General features: G+C 46.9%; 1 protein-coding gene across 1 annotated transcript; it reads left to right on the top strand.

The window, feature by feature from the left end:
• Window positions 1-417: 417 nt before the first annotated feature.
• On the top strand, window positions 418-17,230 carry CSNK1E (casein kinase 1 epsilon; the record flags this gene model as incomplete). The annotated part of the gene is made up of 9 exons (XM_080344417.1): window positions 418-493; window positions 6,605-6,715; window positions 6,876-7,024; window positions 7,710-7,938; window positions 14,008-14,178; window positions 15,702-15,850; window positions 16,363-16,555; window positions 16,659-16,798; window positions 17,180-17,230. 9 exons carry the CDS (start codon window positions 418-420, stop codon window positions 17,210-17,212), a joined length of 1,251 nt encoding a protein of 416 aa, XP_080200543.1. The 3' UTR covers window positions 17,213-17,230.
• Window positions 17,231-18,335: the final 1,105 nt, after the last annotated feature.

Raw genomic sequence — 18,335 nt, 5'->3', positions numbered from 1 at the left:
GGTGCGAGGTGCTGTAGGTTACAAGGAGCTTCACCACCTCGCTTCACAGTGGTGTGAAATTATCACCCACTGAAACCTTCTTGGGAGGGATTTGTTGCCCCCTTCCCGCCCCCTCAAGTCTCTGAACAAAATGATGTGGAACAGATTCGGTCCTTCTTCATTCACATAATTGAAACATGGAAAACATTTTTGAAAGGGTCATGTTCCTGCAGTGGTTCTAGCTCATGCTGTCCCTGGACATCCAGGAGATCAGGAGAAGTGATAGAGGCTGTGTAGGTGAAGTATTTCAAGATTAAAAACTGTACCCAGCCTCTGGGTGAAGTGGGGAGGTCTCTTCTGTAGTCTTACATGATTCACATCCTGTTTTCTGCTCTGACGTTGTGCTTTCTGTGCTTCTTTTCTCAGCACGACTGAACCATGGAGCTTCGAGTTGGGAACAAATACCGGCTGGGCAGAAAGATTGGCAGTGGTTCATTTGGAGACATTTACCTAGGTGAGTGTGAGTCTCTGTCCTTCTACCTGCAAGGTTGTTTTTCTCAGTTGTGTCATTGTTTTGGGGTTGTTTTTCTTGCCTGTTGATATTTATGGGAATCATGTAAGGTTGGAGGTGGTGGAGAGAAAAGTGCTTCAAGGAATACTGCTGGTTGCTGCCGGTCTTCCGATGGCAAAGGAAGTGGGATGAGCTTGGCTTTGCCTTGCAGATATTGGAGACACAGTGATGTTTGATCAGACTGGTTTAGATTTGGATTATTTAGGGCATATTTGTCAGACACTCTACTCCAGCTCTCTTGCTTCCTTTTCTTGAGCTTGGGTGTGTGGGTATAAAACAGAGTTGTAAAGAGTGGGTGGTGGAAAGGGAGGAGATGACTGTTCCTTCAGAGTAGAATAAATAAAGTTTCGGGAAGATTGGTAGTGGAAGAGGTGGTCCAGCACCTGCCAGAGAGAGGTCTGAGACCAGAAGGTGTAAAACAGGTCAGAGAGGCTGGCCTGGTTAAATTCCTGGGGCCTAGATCTGCTCAATCTGTAATGGGATTTCAAGTTAATGTCTGGAATGACCTGAGCTGGGAGCTCAATGGACAGAGCCCATGAGACACTGGATTTCCTTTTACTGTGGCAGGTCACCCGGGGAGAAGTTCTTCCGAGCCATCATGCTGATGTGTAGATAAGTTACCTGATGCTTTGCCTGCTGATGGTTTTATTGGATCAAACCATGTGGGGCCAGTGTGGTGAGACTACCCAGTAGTCTGATTGATCCCTCCATGAGAGTTGGCGTGGCTTTACCTGTCATCTAGTTCTCAGCACTGCCTATTTAGCTGTAGTCCTGCAGGCCAGCAGAATGACTGGCCTCTCACCAAGTGTTTGCACCTTTTGGGCACTGACAGGTGGTCATCGCATGTTACTTGGCTGTTAATTTGCTCAGTTGAGTTTTATTTTGCTTCCCAGCACATCCACTACTCCTCACTCTTGCTGCTCCTTCAGTTTTTTCCAGTTTAGCCCATCTGCTGAGCAGCTTGGAGCCTACACAGCATTTGAGGTGTGGCATTTCCAGTGCCTGGCAGTGAAGGGCTGCCCTGGAATCATCTGTCATGTGACGCCTCTGCATAGACTGCTCTGGGTTTCCTTGGCTTCCCCCATCACCAACACGGTATCAGGTTGCAGAACTGGCCTTAGCGCGCTGTCAGCTGTATTGTAGGACATCTCTCTAGGTTCTGCAACATTCTCCCATCCCTCCCAGAGTTTCTTTCCTTGAATACCTCTAGTTCAAATTACTCTTCCCCGTATTTGTAAATCACTTTCTGTTTTCTTCCTCTGGCTTTTATCTCCAGTTCCCTCTTGCTTTATTATTCTGTCTTGATTGGTGTTGGCAGCCTCTCTTGATTAAGTATCCTGTGGGAATCATCAGTAACAGGCTTTGTTGCCACCTTTATCCAGAGCACGAACAAAGATGATAAATAATGGATCTGGGATCCAGATTCCACTGTGTGCGGCTTTCACTGCAGCTTTCTCCTGTATGTCCTTCTCTGTGGCCCTCCAGCCAGTTGGTGTCTCTGGTGATGGTGCTTTTAATTCCCAGGTGCTAGGGATTGATGGTTGACAGCCCAGACACAGCATTTTCCACCTATGCTAAGTCTTGAAGCCCTCCAGACCCTCTCTAAGACAGTAGAAGTTGTCAGGATCTTGCAAAACATTTGGCAAGCCTGTGAAGAAAGAAGAGAGATACTGAATGGAAAGGCCTCTGCCTCACACAACAGATCATACACCTGTGCCAAGAGGACATGGAAAACAGGCTGTAGTGAAGGGGTTGTGCCCTTCTTGTCTGTAACCAAACAACACGAGAGGCAGAGGAAGCTCCAGTGCCCTGGTGTTAGCACAGTGGATGCCTCCAGCTGCCAAGTTCAACCAAATCACTTGAATGCAGTATCAAAGCCTTTGTGATATTCACTGAGGTGCAGGCCAGTGTGTTTTGAAGCAGTGATAGCGAGACTTGTTGGAGCCTGGGTGACTCCCCAGCCTGGAGGGATGGGGCACATAGTCTCTGATGGTGAGTCTGGAGGACGCTTGTGCTATCCTCTCACAGTCTGTTCTGCAGACAGAGGCAGACAGAGGGACTCATTCATGAGGACTTCTCTCTTGCACCAGATTCACCTCACAGTTCTCTCTTGATAATGGTGTGGAGGCAGAGCAGAGATAGACAAACCTTGTCTGTCTCTGAAGGCGAGCATGGGCTGTACGGTTTATTGGCTTCCCCCTCTTAAGCTAAAATCACCCCTTCAACATACAGTCTGAACAACTTCAGTGGGCACACAGGCAGTCTTTGGAGAGAGAAAATTTACTTCATTTGCACAGCATGGGTTGGCAGCAAACCCATTTCACTACTGCTACAGCATCCAAGTGGCTTTATTTCCCTTTATTTTGGAAGTGTTAGTGCCTTTACCCACTCTGTAACCAGTGGGTGCTGCCTGCTGTGCTCTTTGAGGTTTGCTTGTGAGTTTCCTATCAGAAGAAAACTTGAATTCCCACATGGGCACACATGAAGGATAGACTCCTGTTAATCCTCAGCTGGGGCCTAAAGCACAATGTCTTGCTTCCAGGCTCTGCTTTGGGGGATAGATCTGCTATGGTGAGATTCCCTCAGCATTGGCTTGGCAGGGTAGGAAATGAGATCCATCTGCCCTGGGCCTTGTTTGTCTTGAAAAATGCCCACTCAGAAGAGCAAAACCCAGTTTACAGAGGAATTCCTGAGACCTTTGGGCTGTCAGAGGAGAGGTGCTTTGTCAGAGATGTTGGCCAAGAGGCAGGGCAGGGTTGCTGGATGTAGTGGGAAGGGTTGAGGCTGGGTTGCACTGGACATTGTCAGTGGAGATGGTGGGGCAGACAAAGCATGCTGGGACCTGTGTTGGCTGGGGACAGTTCCTGGTGGCAGGCTCCTCCCTTGCTGGGAGGGGATTGCCTTCCCTTTGTTTCCTGGCCTGTTAACTCTCTCTCACCCTATCTGACTTCTCCCATCTGCTCCCAGCCCTCCTTTCTTCTCCCATCAGGCTGGCTAGAGGGGAGCGGGCAGTGGGAAGAGCATGGGGATGTGCCTGTCGGTTTGCCCAATGTGCAGGGAGGGCAGCATTTATTGTATCAGACATGCACTGAGGCTTTCACTGCAAAAAGATCCTGTTTAGCCGGTGACATCCTCTATCCCTGGGGCTCCGTTTCAAACAGCTCGTGATGAATGAGTTGCATTCGTGTAGGCCCCACAGCGGAGCGAGACTGGGGGTGGATGCTGGGAGTTATCCCCAATCCTACATACGTCTCTGGAGTGGCTGGAGCTAGGCAGGCTCTGCTGTGTTTGTCTGAAATGTGGGGCTTTCCAGTCTGGAGAGGGGGAAGAGAACTGTTGCTTTTGTACTTGTAGCTTTAAAAAACATGGTGGTTAAAGTGTGGAACAAAGGATCAGAGAGACTTCTGCCTGTGAATTCCCTTCTTCCTTGTGGTAGTGTCTGTCTGGGTAGATCTGTAGCGAAAAAATGGAGCAGCCTGAAGACATAATGGGGTTTGGGGAGGAGGTGAGCCTGAAATATTCAGTTGGTAACCCCCTCATCAAATAGCTCCTCATTAGGTCTGATTGATCCTACTTTTGCTGTTTCTTCTTTTTCTAAGAGACTAGCACCTGTGTTTGGGCTGTGGAGAGTGTGGGGCTGAAGGCTGCATTGATCATTTGGATTTTGCAAAATGTGAATATGCCATTCAAGTTTTCTTGATGCTTAGCCCTCCTTTTCCTGCTTTGCATGCCCACAGATAACATTCCCCACCTGCAGACAGCCTAGTAGATGGATGCATCATCATCTTCCTAAACACACAGGGTAATGTGGAGACAAGAACTCATTCATTTTTCCACTGTTAAACTTTAGGAAGTAGGGTTCATTCGAAATGCTAATGCTACTGCTGCCAAAAGTCAACAAGACTTATCATTGTGTGTGTGTCAGCAGATGGACTAGGACAGGGAAGAACTCCCCCGGGGAATGGACAGGAGAGCTGCTGTGGAGCATTTGGAGGGAAGCCTTCATAAAGGCAGGGGAAAGAGGGAGGAGAAGGAAGCAGTCCTATCTCTTTGGAAGTCCTGGGTGCTTCCATTCTGAATGTGGACCAATGATTGAACACTAATTTAAAAGGTAGATTTTAGTCCAGGCCCATGTTCTTAACTGTGATCTGAGCCCTTTTTCATGCTCTTTTCCTCCTTGTATTTCTAATGCTTGCAAGAAGGGTCCCATGGTGGAGTGAAGGGAAAGTACAGACTTGTTTTGCTGGCCAGCAGTTTTTAAGTGGAAAACATCAGCATCTTTCCAGAAGTTACCCATGGACAAATGACTTTAGCTCTCACGATGGCTTTTTCCCTTTCCCTTCTCCTGGCTCTTGAGTAAAAACTCAAATTAATCCCATTGCTCCTCCTTCCCCTTACTCAGAGCACCCTGAATTATTCTTCTCCCTCCTTAGTGTTTACAGCCTTCAAATATTTGCAGACTGTTGTCATGTCCCATTCTTCCTCCCCACCCTTCTGAGTTGTATCTCTTGTCTAGGTTACATATTTAGCTCTTTTAATCTTTCTTAGTAAATCAATCCCTCTAGGCCCCGATCGTTTTTGTTCCTCTCTTTACAAATTCCTAGCAGCTTGTCTGTCTCGATCCAACGCTGTAATATCTAGATGACATCTTTTTGCTAGCAGGCAGCTCTTGGCTAACTTTGTGTACAAGCCAGAACTCTTCAACAGGAGATGGATCTCCTTAGAATCCAGGGGGAGAAGGGATCCGGTTGTGTGAACATTTCCTTTATATCTTTAGTCCGTGGCTCTGGAGGAGGTGTGTGAAAGGGGATGGTTGAAGAGTTCTATCTGCTGCTGTCCTTGTGGACTCTAAAAGTCTTATCACAGGGGTCAGGAGGCGTGAATTAGCCAGACCTAGCAAAACTGGGTATGGGATATCTACAAAACATCACCTTTGACTCCAGTTCATGTTTGGCATGCGTGTACTGGAGTAGTTTGTTTTATGGCGGTGTTCATACGCTGCTCACGATCAGAGCTGCTCTCTGATTTGTGTTTGAGTGCAACTTTTAATAGTTCCAGATATGAGGAAGGGCTTGTCTGTGTGTGTGCGACAGGCATGGGAGATGGGGACAGAGAAGCAAGTCGAGTGTTGTTCCCGTGACCTGTGTACAGATCTTCATTCTTTCCATTTCAGGATGATGTGAAACATATGGAATCTTCTTGGCTAGTATGGGAGAAAGACCAGCCTGTTCCTCCTTTGACAGTGTGCTTTGGGACCAGAGTGCTGGCTTTCGTGGCTGGCAGCTTAGTTGTTTTCAGAAAGAGGCATGTGGGGCGGTGGTTTTGTGTCATGACAAACTATCTAGCAATACCTTCAGCAAAGGCATCTGAGTAGCTTAATTCAGTACTGGGTTCACTTTATTTCTTCATGCTTCTAATTTAGGATATAGCAAATGTTTCTGTGTTGGCAAAAGATAAAGGTATTATTAAAGCCCTCAGGAGAGGGAGAAGCTGGAGATTTGGGAATTGAGCATTTGGGTATTGAGCAAGTCAGGTCTGTAGAGAAACCAGAGGTAACTGGGAATGTTAGCAGTGTCTCCTCCTGAACTAATTTGCTCTATGGAAATGGTCTACCTGAGGTAACCAGTAATTTTGCTTGGGAAGAGGTACTCCATATCATTGCCTGGGGGGCTGGCTTGGGTTCAGGGGCTACGTATATGATCAGAGACAACTAAAATTTCCATTCAGTTTAGGTACTGCTGCTATAAACAGATTGACCTCCCAAAGTCTGGCACTTTTTGAAATAACAAGGCAGTTAACACATTGTAGGACTGTTGTTCTAGCCTGGCTGCAGGATCAGAGCTGGTTTCCTATTTGTGTGCCTTCCTCAGCTTGTCTTTTCAAATGGCAGTACTGGAAACGCTGTGTGAAGCTGAAGTGGCTGCATCTCACTTCTATCACAGAATAAATTCTGGGGGAAATTTTAAGGCCCATACAGGTGCCATAGCCTTGTTAAAAGTGTTTACCTTCAGTGGAAGCTTGCACAATCTTAATTTCACTCTCATTTCTGTGCAGGAGCCAATATTGCGACTGGTGAAGAGGTGGCCATCAAACTGGAATGTGTCAAAACCAAGCATCCCCAGCTCCACATTGAAAGCAAGTTCTACAAGATGATGCAGGGAGGAGGTAAGATGAGGAGGAAAGGATGGGGCTGGGGGAGTGGTTTAAGAAGGAAATTATTGTGGAGGGCCTGAGAAAAGGAGATGATTTGGTGTTACATATGGTCTCAGCAGGGGATGTAGCAGTTTTCCTCTGTTCTGTGGGCTTAATCTTTCTCTTTCCCTAGTGGGTATCCCCTCCATTAAGTGGTGTGGAGCGGAGGGGGACTATAATGTGATGGTGATGGAGCTCTTGGGGCCCAGCCTGGAAGATCTCTTCAACTTCTGTTCCCGCAAATTTAGTCTCAAGACAGTTCTGCTCCTGGCAGACCAGATGGTGAGTTTCCTGTGAAACATTTGCGCCTGCTCTCCTTTTCCATGCCTTTGTTGTTTTTTGTTTGTTGTTTTTTGTTTTGTTTTATTTTTCTCCCATCCCCTCTACTCAACTGCTATATCCCAGGCTTTTTCCATTTGGGAGATAGTGGCTGCCAGGTTTCTGTTTATTGATGAAGTGGGGGGGCTTGGAACCTAGGCATTGCTAGGTTTTCCTGATCTCCATGCCTCCTTCCTTCCCCTGCTGCTCACCCTCTGCTAGTGTTGCACGCATAGATGCTTTTGCCTGCGTGATGAATGACTGGTATCACTACCTGCCTTGACTCAGCTGCCTGTGCCCTGGGTTGAAGACCCTTAGCTGGTCTAGACTCTCTCTTTTCTCAGCCTGGATAAGGTTGAAAGTTGACTGGTGTCAATGCCGAAGATCAAAATTTTAGTCTGTAAAAACCTGCTTCCCATCCTTGTGATGCTAATGGTGACCTCCCTAGATTGATGACTGGGCTGGTGTGTGGGTTGAATTCCAGCTCCATATCCTTCTGCTTCCATAGGGTTTCTCTTCCTTGGCTGTCATATTTTCTGCAGTGTCCCTTTCCCTGCTCTGACAGGCCAGTGTACTGTTTTTAACAGCTGTAGTTAGGGTAAGTTTCCCTCTCCCTTATCTCACTGTTTATTTATTTCCCCCATTCCAGATCAGCCGTATTGAGTACATTCATTCCAAGAACTTCATCCACCGGGATGTGAAGCCAGACAACTTCCTTATGGGCCTCGGCAAAAAAGGCAACCTAGTATACATCATCGATTTTGGTTTGGCCAAGAAGTACCGAGATGCCCGGACCCACCAGCACATCCCTTACCGGGAAAACAAGAATTTGACTGGCACAGCCCGTTATGCCTCTATCAACACCCACCTGGGAATCGGTGAGCCTGCTGCTGCCCCTTGGTGGGGCTTTCCAGGGGAGGTAGAATGTCCCTGGTGGGGTTGTGTTCTGTGCCTGGCTCTGCTTCTGACTTGTGTTGAGATGCTGGGCAAATAACTGTTAGGGCCGTGTTACCTTGCCTGCCTTTTGTGGCACTCTGAGATCCTGAAGGCAGAAATTGTCTACTGCTATGTGTTTGTGTGCTGCTTTATGCAGTGGGGCCCTATTTCAGTGTTGAGGCTGTGACCTCCCTGACTTTACTGCTACTAACTCTGCCTTGCACAATTTTTGCAGGCTGATTAGTTAATGTAAAGGAGACATTCACAGGCACTGAGCCTTGAGGGATGTGTGCAATTGAAACCTCTCTTGTTGACTTCCAAGTGCCTTCATCAGTGATTATTCTGTAGCTGCAGAGCTGGAGGACACAGGCCTGCTGCACTGCGGTCATACTCCTGTTACCCACTGCTGAGAATGGGGACAGCCACGTGCTAGGAATGTAGAATAAGCTGAAATGAGGGGAGGCTTCATACTGCCTGGACATCCAGGTTTTGTGATTGAGGATTGGCTGTCATGGGCCTTCACAGTGTGTGTGTCTGTGAAGCACACTGCCCTGTTCACCACTGAGAGAGGCTGAGGCAGCTTTAGGGAGATGGGACTCTGCCTTTGGTGTCTATGGCTGTAGGGGTAAAACTAGGATGGAAAGGAGTGCTGAGAGTTAAGTCAGGTCTTATGCTGGTGATGGCTGTCATCCCAGGCTTTGTAAAAACCTTGTGCAGGTTAGTACCCATTGCACTTAAAGCTCCTGAAGTCACCCAAACTCTTGTCCCGGGAATGAACCTCTGAGGGACAATACCTGGTTACTGTGAGGAATAGAGCTGAAAAAACCTCTTGCAGTTTTCTCTTCTATTCCCTGACCAGATAGTTCTTTCTAGTGTATGACCTTTTTCCCCTGCTTGGGCTAAATTTTGTCCACAGGGTGAGAGTTCCTTAGTTACCGCAGGGTCTGTTTTGAGCAGGCTTATTTGGTTCTGCTACTGGTTGGCAAGTCCAAAGAGCAGAAACACTGAAGCTGCCCTGCCTATGAACCCAGGAAAGTAGCTCCTGTGCTGGCAGCTCAGTTTGTGTCTCAGGGAGACCTTATTCTGAAATATATAAGCTGTGAATTTGCAAATCAGAACAAGGAACTCAAACCTTTTGAACTTAACAGCTTCCAGAGGATTTCATGTCCTCATTCTTCTTAGGGAAAGCTACCCATTCTCCTCTCTTCCAGGTGGTTTCTCATAAATCTGGAGTCAAGATTTGGCCTGCAGAAAATAAAGCAGTTTACCACCACCTTCCTTGCTTAATACTATGTAACTGTGGACTGAAAATTTTTTATTTATATTGAAAGGGGGACTGTTGTGTGTTGAGAAGTGGACTGTGGTTTCCTGACCTCTGCCATGTAGTAAAAATAGTTCTGGTAGAGCTGTCTGAGTTGGTCTTCTGTGTTTTGGCTTGACCTGCTTATATATAACTGACTCTCCATTGAATTCTCAGTCAAGATTTCCACAGCTATGATAACTGCCACAAGGAGACATGCACAAAATAATTCTCACTACTGTGTCTGTCAATTCTTTTGTGTGTGCCTGCTCTGTCTGAACTAATCACAAGAGGCTCAATGTCTAGTTGGGGAGTTGTGTTTTGGTTTTGGTTTTTTTTTAAGGGCTTTATTATTCACCCCACCCCAACATAGCCCTTTACCGTTGCTTGGCTTGTGTATCAGGGTGAATAAACAATGTCTGAACACTAATCCAAGGTCAAACTGCATATGCTATCGATGGTTTGAGCACAGCTGTCACCCTCTTCATGCCCTTTGCTTTGGGAAAGTCTGGGTGTGAGTTACTCTGTGCAACAGGTCTCGGGTGTATTATCTCCACGTTACAGATAGTCCCCCTGAATGGCTTAAAGGTTACACGACTTGCCGGGGGAAGGGAGTGTGGGTGTCAGAGTTGCTGCTGGAGTTCCTGTTTCTCAAGACCTTGCCACAGGGTGTATGACAGACACATTTCTGAATTACCAGCATTGCCATGGGAACCATTGCTCTGAAATTTTTGACTTTTTGGAGACTAAATTCTGTGTCTTAATGTTACGTTAATGTGGGTTAGAGAGAGGGAAGGAACCAGGTGCTGGGGTATTCATGTGACGGGAATAGCAAATGAATAAATGCCTTTATTTGAATGTGCAAGCTAAGGGTTGGGCATTCCAGTGTCTGGAGGAAACACATTCTTTTCCCAGTGACCAGGGGAAAAAAGTAGGAGGCGAGATCTGGGAGGGTTTCCACAGCTGGAGACTTGCTGTTGGGGGAGTCATTGGACTGTGCAGGCTTTGGTTCACGCATTCCAATCGATTTTCACATGCTCTGGGGATGAGAGCCTCTTGCACCCTCTGGAGCTTGTAAAGTCTGAAATAGATGACCAGGGGTGCCCAGGAGACAGTCTTGGAAGAAGCCTGGTGGGCTCTGTCTGGATAACAGGAGTCTGGGGGTGGGGGGCAGTTCCTCCCAGACGTGTGTCTTAGATGGCATCAGCGTGGGCTGTGCAGAGCATAAAGTTCTGCTCATCCTGCCCTCTGTCACCCCTTCCGGATTTTCGTGTGGCTTTCAAGGCTGTTGCCATGCAGTGGGGAGAGAAAGGGGAAGGGCAGTCCCAGCATGTGCAGAATCAGCTCTGAGTACATAGTGGGGAAATTGTTGCATGGTTAAGACTGCTTGCAGCTGGGCTGGCTCCAGTGAAGACTCCAGATTTCAAGGGAGTCCTGCATGGGAACAGTATTGCTGTGGGTAGGATTAGGGTGCAGGGGAGCCCTGTCCTGGGGGACCCAGAGATACTTTAGATTGCAAAGAAACAAGCTTTTGTCATGAACCTGGGTTGTATGGGAAGGTGACTTTGTGTTTTCTTTTGGAAGAAGTTTGTGAGAACAGGAGGAAAGTATGAGTGTCTTATAAAAGTAGTAGCAGCCCCCCATGTGTTGAAGGAGAACTGCAAAGCTGAAATATAATGGAGAGAGGAACTGTGATGTGGTGTCACAGGTCATGACTTGTAATCCTGCTTCTGGCCTGACCTGCTCTGGGCATATATTCATGTCACTTGTGTTTCACTTTACAAACTGTATAATGAGGTGTGGGGTTTTTTTGTTGGTTAGTTGTTTTTTGTTCGTTGTTGCTGGTTTTTGGGGCGTTTTTTGTTCGTTTTGGTTTTTGTTTGTTTGCTTTTCTTTTTTCTGCATCTCAGGGATCCTGTGAGAGTTAGTCAATGATTGTCAAGCTTCTAAAAGTGGAAAGCAGCGATATTAAATAATATTTCTTTGGTGTGTAAAGGTGATTTTTTTTTTTAACTCTAATTAATTATTTTTGCGGTCTAATGTTAACCTGAGGGTGTTGGTATATGAGGCTAGGAAAAAAAAAAGTGGATATTTGTAATAGTAACTGAAGACAAAACAAAGGAATAGGAGGATGCAGGAACTCTTGCTTTTCACCATCATCCAAGGTTTAATTCAGGATCTTGTAGTTAAGTTCTAGGTAAAAGACTGCTACAATGTTTTGAGGTAGCTTGACAACTATGACCCATCAAGTTGGTGCTTTAGGACTGTCATAGATTTGACTCTCACTGAAATTGTTTTAGGTGGGCTACAATGACCACATGTGCCTGAGATACTGGATATCAGGCATGCAACACAAGCATCTATCATTCAGCATTTTATTAAATAGACATCATGCTCGCAGTTGTTTTTCCTTGATGGTGTTGCTGCATTAAGGCCCAGTTAACCTGTGTTCACACGCATGGAAGGGGTACTAGTGAGCTGCTATGCTCCATGCAAGTGGAGGCGAGTGGTCCAGCCTGCCCTAAGAAGTGTGAAGTTCAAGGAAGATCTTCGAGGCAAGATCCCAATTTATTCCTAAAACACTGATTTACTTGTTGAATAGGTTTCTCCGGTTCCTGTACTGCCTTTCCCTGCTCCTCTGAGGGACACCACTATGCTCCAGACTGGGAAACCCCAGTTACAAGCTTTAAAGCTACAACACAGATAAGTCAAGGGGCTGGCAAATTGCAGGACTGAGGTTACCCTCATCTCCTGCGCTTTCAGGCCCTGGATATGTGTTCTGATTCCATTTCCTTAAGACTCCTGTCTCAGGATGTAGGTCACTATCAAATATTGTGTAGTTTTATTTATTTTATATGCATGGTGTGTAGTCATGGCCCTCTGAGAATACAAATGCAAAACTGAGTTTCTTTTCCCTGCTTCCTCCATAGCATCTAAGCGTTTCCCAGCCAGTCATGTAGTTATCTTGGGCAGCAGCCTGATAAGATTAGGAAGTATTAGCCCCTTTAAAGTGGGCACCTGGAGGCAGTAAGTTAGTGAGGTCAAAAAATGCTGTTATTTCTGCAAAGTAAGACACTTTGAGGAATCTGCAGGGCTGTTTTCTCCTCTGTTCCTGTCTTGGAACACTGCATTTTGATGGCATTTAATGTGTGTGTTGACCCAAAGGCTCTGGGGTTATGGAGTGATGAGACCCTCCTTTTCTTCTGCAACTGCAATGCTTTTTTTTCCCCCCTAATATTTTTAACTTGCCAAGCCCCCTCATTTTCAAAAACTAGGAGTTTCTGAGAGAGCTGCAGGAGGAAGAAAGTCCCATGGTGACTCGTATCTTGTGTCAGTACATCTGGACGTGTGGATCTGTGACCTACGGCTCGTCCTTCATCAGGGTTCAGTTCAGCTACCAGAGTACAGGGTAATCCACTGCCCTTTGAATGGGGCAGGTGGTGGCATGTAACTAATACTGAGAATTAACCCACAGACCCATACGTGATCTGCAGCATCTTCCAGGACATGGCACTGAATCCAGCAAAATGTGCTGCAGAAGTAAATTAAGAGATTAATCTCTTTAGTCTTTCCTTTAGCCCTGTGCTCTCCCTCAAGCCATGTTTTGCCTCTCTGTTATCTCCGTGAGTTGTTGTTCTCCTCAAGATGTGAAGTACTTTCTCCAGAGTGTTTATCTTCTTTGGAAGGGGAACAAGGGCAAAAGCTGCTTGGCAGAATTTATAGATGAGTTTGTAAGCATGTTGGAGGAGCTGGAAGGAGTTTCACAAATTAAACAGTCAACATTTTCCGTTGCTGAGGTTCTGCATGAACTCCATCGTGATCTAACTTGAAACTTAAAATGGCTTGGCCATTCCAGAGAACAAGTTCAGTGTGGAACATTTTTGTTTGGGAAAACATTTTTTGTTGTTTTGTAAATAAGCAACTAAAAGCAGGCCCTTACAATAGCATATTAAGGGCAACCCTTGCTCTGAGTAGAGTTGGTAGTGATGCCAATTACAGAATCATTCCCCATTTAGAGGGGAACCTTTTGTTCAAAATATACCTCTGTATTCATGTCTCTTTCCTCCACAGCTTGAAAAATGCCACCAATCTGGAAAGATCTTTGCACAGTATTATATGTTAGGCTTCTGTAAACTGTCAACAAAGTCATTTACCACAAGAAGGGGTCGTTAGTTCCTCATTTCCGCCCTGTGTAAAGAGTATCAGCACGTTAATTAGAAGATGTCTTTTAATGGGTTATGTTTGGTTTACCTGTGCTAACTTTGTCTTTCTGTGACTACCTCCATCGTGACTAATCCCCAGGGTGAAGTGACTAATTCCCAGGGTGAAGTGTCATTCTGGGTGGAGGAGTGTAGGTGCTCTTCCTCTGGGACTGGGGAGAGCAAAGTAGGCAGTGTTGCTGCAGTGCTGCTTGAGCTGTTGAATTCTTGTATGAATTAAGGCTTGTCCAAGTGGGGATGTAGTCAGAGTAATTACTCATTTACTAAGTGGGTTAGGCTGTATGGGAAGAACAGTGCTTTAACTCTTAAATATGAACATCCCCACAAGAATTTCTACTAGAATGCTTTCTACAAGTTTGTCCACCCGTAGAAATCTACCAGAGAAGAGAGACTGGTTGTTTCTTTTGTTCCACGTTCACCTCCAAAGCTGTGGGTTTGCCAAAGTGGTTTTGGTTGCTGCTCACTCATTGCTCCTTTGTAACTTCTCACAGAACAAAGTCGCCGTGATGACCTGGAGAGCCTGGGCTACGTGCTCATGTATTTCAACCTGGGATCGCTGCCCTGGCAGGGCCTCAAGGCTGCCACCAAGCGCCAAAAGTACGAGAGGATCAGTGAGAAAAAGATGTCAACGCCCATTGAGGTGCTCTGCAAAGGCTACCCTTGTAAGTGCTCTGATCCTGATGGCTGTCTTGTCTGATGCATGGCTTGCTCTCCTGCCGAAATCCCATTGAACCTCGAGTCCTGAAGGGCAATGCCCAGTACCCATGGACCAGCAGGGACTGCTGACATCAGTGATCAGAAGGATAAGAGACTGGTGGTGATACAGTTTTAGTTCAGAAATGGGAAACATGTTTTTGTGGAGAGTTGAGCCTTGTGTTAGTAAGGGCATGAGAGTGCTGAGGGGGATCTGTAGGACCTCAGAAACAGTCTGGAATGGAGGTGAGTGGTTAAGTGAGAAGGTATGCTGATGATCCTGAGCTTTTACTGGTTAATGAGGATGAGGGCCAACTGTGATGAACACCAGAAATAACTAGGTGATGAAAAGGCAAATGCAGTTCTTTGTAGGTAAACATGAAGTCATATATGTGAGAGGAGAGAGAATGCTTGGTCCTCATATCACATGAAGAATAGTAGGCTCTGAGCTGACCAGTGCCACTCACCAATAAGCTGCAGCAGTGAAAGCATCAACTTTGCACTTGGTGTCTACTGAGGAAAGTGGATCAGGTGTTAGGAATTACTAGGAAAGAAAAGAAGCCCAAACAGTGAGCATAAACCCATGGCCCACTCACACTGTGCAGCTCTGGTCCAGCCCTCTGTTTCAGAAAGGATACGGTAGAACTGGAAAAAGGTCCAGGAAAGGGCCAAAAGGATGATCAGAGGTGAGGTGATTTCTGCAACAAGTGATGGGGCTGTAACCTGGAAAAGAGGTAATTATAAGTCTATAGTCCTGCTATGCCTCCAGAATTTTGGATGGGAGCTGCTTATTTGGTAGCCCCAGTTCTTATATTGGAAGAGAAACAAAGCTCGTTCCTGCCAGCTTCAAAACAAAACAATATGGTTCTTCACACAGCCAGTAGCAGAGCTGTGGAACTCCTTCCCAGGTGGTGTTGTTGATACTTAAAGTTTACAGGAGTTCAGTGAGAGACTGGACAACTATGTGGAAGAGAGGTCCACTGAAGGTTACAAAATAATCAGAAACCACATCCAGATCAGGAAGTCCCCTGAGCTGAAAGCAGGTGGAAGCTGGGCTAATGGTAATGAAAGTGTCAGGCGTGCTCACCCTGGTCTTTCACCTCTGTAGCTGTTTGATTCTGGCCACTGCTTAAGACGGACTACTGACCTAGGAGGACCTCTGCTCTGAGCTGAGCTTCCCAAAGCTCACCTCCACTTATTCTTAAGGCCTGCGTTCTTACTCTCCTTTAGCAGGCTCTGTGACTTGCTCCCGCTTGCTCGGAGAAGCGGACAGAAAAAAAGTTATGTGTGAGCATTTCCTCTGGTAAAAATAAGGACTAAGTTTTCTTGGTGGCCAGAGCACAGCAATCAGCAGGCTCAGTTTTTGTTACACAGCTGTGTGTTTGTGCCATCCGGGTCTAGCACTCTGCTGCTGAAAGGCTGTGGTGGCTCCATGGTGGGACTGGGGGGGTTGGACGGTGTTAATCAACTAGCTGTTCTCTGCTCCCTCCAGCTGAGTTCTCGACATACCTCAACTTCTGCCGCTCACTGAGGTTTGATGATAAACCTGACTACTCGTACCTGCGGCAGCTCTTCCGCAACCTCTTCCACCGCCAAGGCTTCTCCTACGACTATGTCTTTGACTGGAACATGCTTAAATTTGTGAGTGTCTGTGGGGAAAAGGCTGGATGGGCAGGGCTTGGTTGGTGTCATAGAGATGGGGGAGGAGAGTTGAGAATCTGCCTGCCATTTGGACTTACCCCAGCTGAGCAATTTGAGAAAGGAGAGTAGGTAAAGTGAAAAAAGGCAGAGCTGTTTGGTGGTGCTAACTTGGGGTTATGTGTGCTGTTGTGAGCATGTCTGGAGCGTGTCTGTCAATACACCTATAGTTAGGTAGAGATATTTTTTTTCAGGAAAAAACTATATTCGAAGGTGGGACGCAGACATGGATTGCAATAACACCTGTAGTACCATATGCTTTTTTCCCTGTTTCTTCATGGAAGAGAATGAGGCCCTCTCTGGGTGGAGTGGAAGATGGTGGAGGGAAAATGTTTTTTGGGGAGGGAGCTCTGCTTTCTCAGTGGGATGGAACACTTTGTGTTTTCTGTCTGGGGCTGCTGCTGTCTCTCCTGCCTGACAGCCATGCGTGGCATGGGGGTTTCTCTCCTCCTCAGGGAGCAGCCCGGAACCCTGAGGATATGGATCGGGAGCGGCGAGAGCATGAGCGAGAAGAGAGGATGGGGCAACTCCGGGGTTCAGCCACGCGAGCACTGCCCCCCGGCCCGCCTGCTGGAGCCACTGCCAACCGGCTTCGCAATGTCACCGAGCCCATGGCCTCCACCCCCACCTCCCGAATCCAACAGTCCGGTGAGTGGAGTGGGAGAGCTGGGAGAGGGTGTTTCCCCCATTATTGGCTGAAAACTGAAACAATCGACTGATGTTCCTGTCTCATGTTTCTCTACACCGACAGGAAACACGTCCCCTAGAGCAATCTCAAGAGTGGACAGGGAGCGGAAGGTCAGCATGAGGTTACACCGAGGAGCTCCTGCCAATGTCTCCTCATCTGACCTCACAGGGCGGCAAGAAGTGTCACGGATTTCAGCATCACAGGTGAGTCCCTGCTGTGATGTTTGTGGCCTCAGCCTGCATGTCCCAGAAGGACTAAGGGCCCCACAGTGTTTTTTACCTGATCTGCTGGAGCTGGTGTGTGCCTGAAGTGTCTACAGTGTGGTGTGCAGAGTGGTAGCAGGTTACGCCTTGGCTCTTCAGTTACGTGTTTTCTGGAGGCCATGCTCAGTACCGTCTCCTTAGCTCTGCTTTGCTCTGAGTAAGCCTTCATGGGGACTGCAGTGTTTTGGAGAAGACAAACAGTAGACTCTTGGGAGAGAGGATATCCCAAGAGAAATGCACAGCCTCTCTGTTTCGGTGTCTTTCATGGTTTTTTTTTTTCTTCCTCTCCATCCCTGACTTATTCTTCTTTTTCTGTTGTAGACAAGTGTGCCATTTGATCACCTTGGGAAGTGAGGAGCAATTGCCACTGGACCAGTGTTTGCTTAGGTGAGTGCCCTGGTGCCTGGGATCCCACAAGGAGGGAGTTGCTGGCATTAGGGATTAGGTTAAGGCTTTGCTGTTGCTGCAGGGGAGGGGGGTTGGTACAGTTCCTTTCCCTTCGCCTTACTTTGAGATGGTTCTTGGCTTCAGAGGGAGGAGTCAGGTTGGCTGCCAAAAACCTTGGGGGGATGGATTATCTTGTGTGAAGGTAGCTTCCATTTCTCCAGGAGGGTGGAGAATGTGCTGGGCCAGGGAGCCATTTTGTTATTGTTAGTTCCTCGTGAATGCTCTTTTGGCAGCGTGATAGTGCTGGGGAGGAGAGTGCTGAGCACGTAATCAAGTGTGTGAGACTTTGCACAGCTCTGGAGTGCCTCTTCTAGAGGAAACAACAGTGGCTGGACAAGGTTGCTCTGAGGGGTGGTAAGAGTGTAGAAGAAAGGGCTGGTTTGATTTGTTACATTCCAATTGGCATTGGAATTGCTGGGAAGAGCCTTTTCTCCTAATGTCGTCTTCCCTTTTTTTCTCTCTTTTTTTTCTGTTTCTAGTGTCTTCACTGTATTTTTCTTTTAAAAAACAAAAAACCCCAAAAAAACAAACAAAAAACTAAAAAAAAAAGACAAAAAACAGCAAAAAAAAAAAAAACCAAACCCCGACAGAATTTCTTTTTGCCAACAACGAGGAGTCCAGCTGTGCCCCCGCGCTGGTGTGAGCTGTTTCCGAGAGGGCTGCCTGCATCCCCCAGCGTGAGCATCTCCGAGAAGCCGACGACGTGGGAGCAGTGTGGAAAACCTCTGCTGCCCCCCCAGCCCCACTTGGCCCCGCCACTGCCCCCACTGGCTATCCCCAGCTCCTTCGCCTGACTCGCTGCTCCTGGTTTTGGTTTCTCTCTTTGTTTTTTTCTGTCTTCTTGGATATATTTTCCTGCTTTACTTGTTCTTTTGTTTTTTTAATTTTCAGATAATGGCTTCCAGCCATATAAATTTTAACTTTGCTCTCCTTTTTTTCTGAGGGCAGGGGATGGTGGGGGGTTGGGTGTTTGTGGGAGGGTTTTTTTTTTTTGTAGTTTTTTTCTTCCAGGAGCCTTGTGGGTCAGGAG

Source organism: Nesoenas mayeri, assembly GCF_963082525.1.
Source record: "Nesoenas mayeri genome assembly, chromosome: 1".
Lineage (NCBI taxonomy): Eukaryota > Metazoa > Chordata > Aves > Columbiformes > Columbidae > Nesoenas > Nesoenas mayeri.
This window is presented reverse-complemented; position numbering and strand designations above follow the sequence as displayed.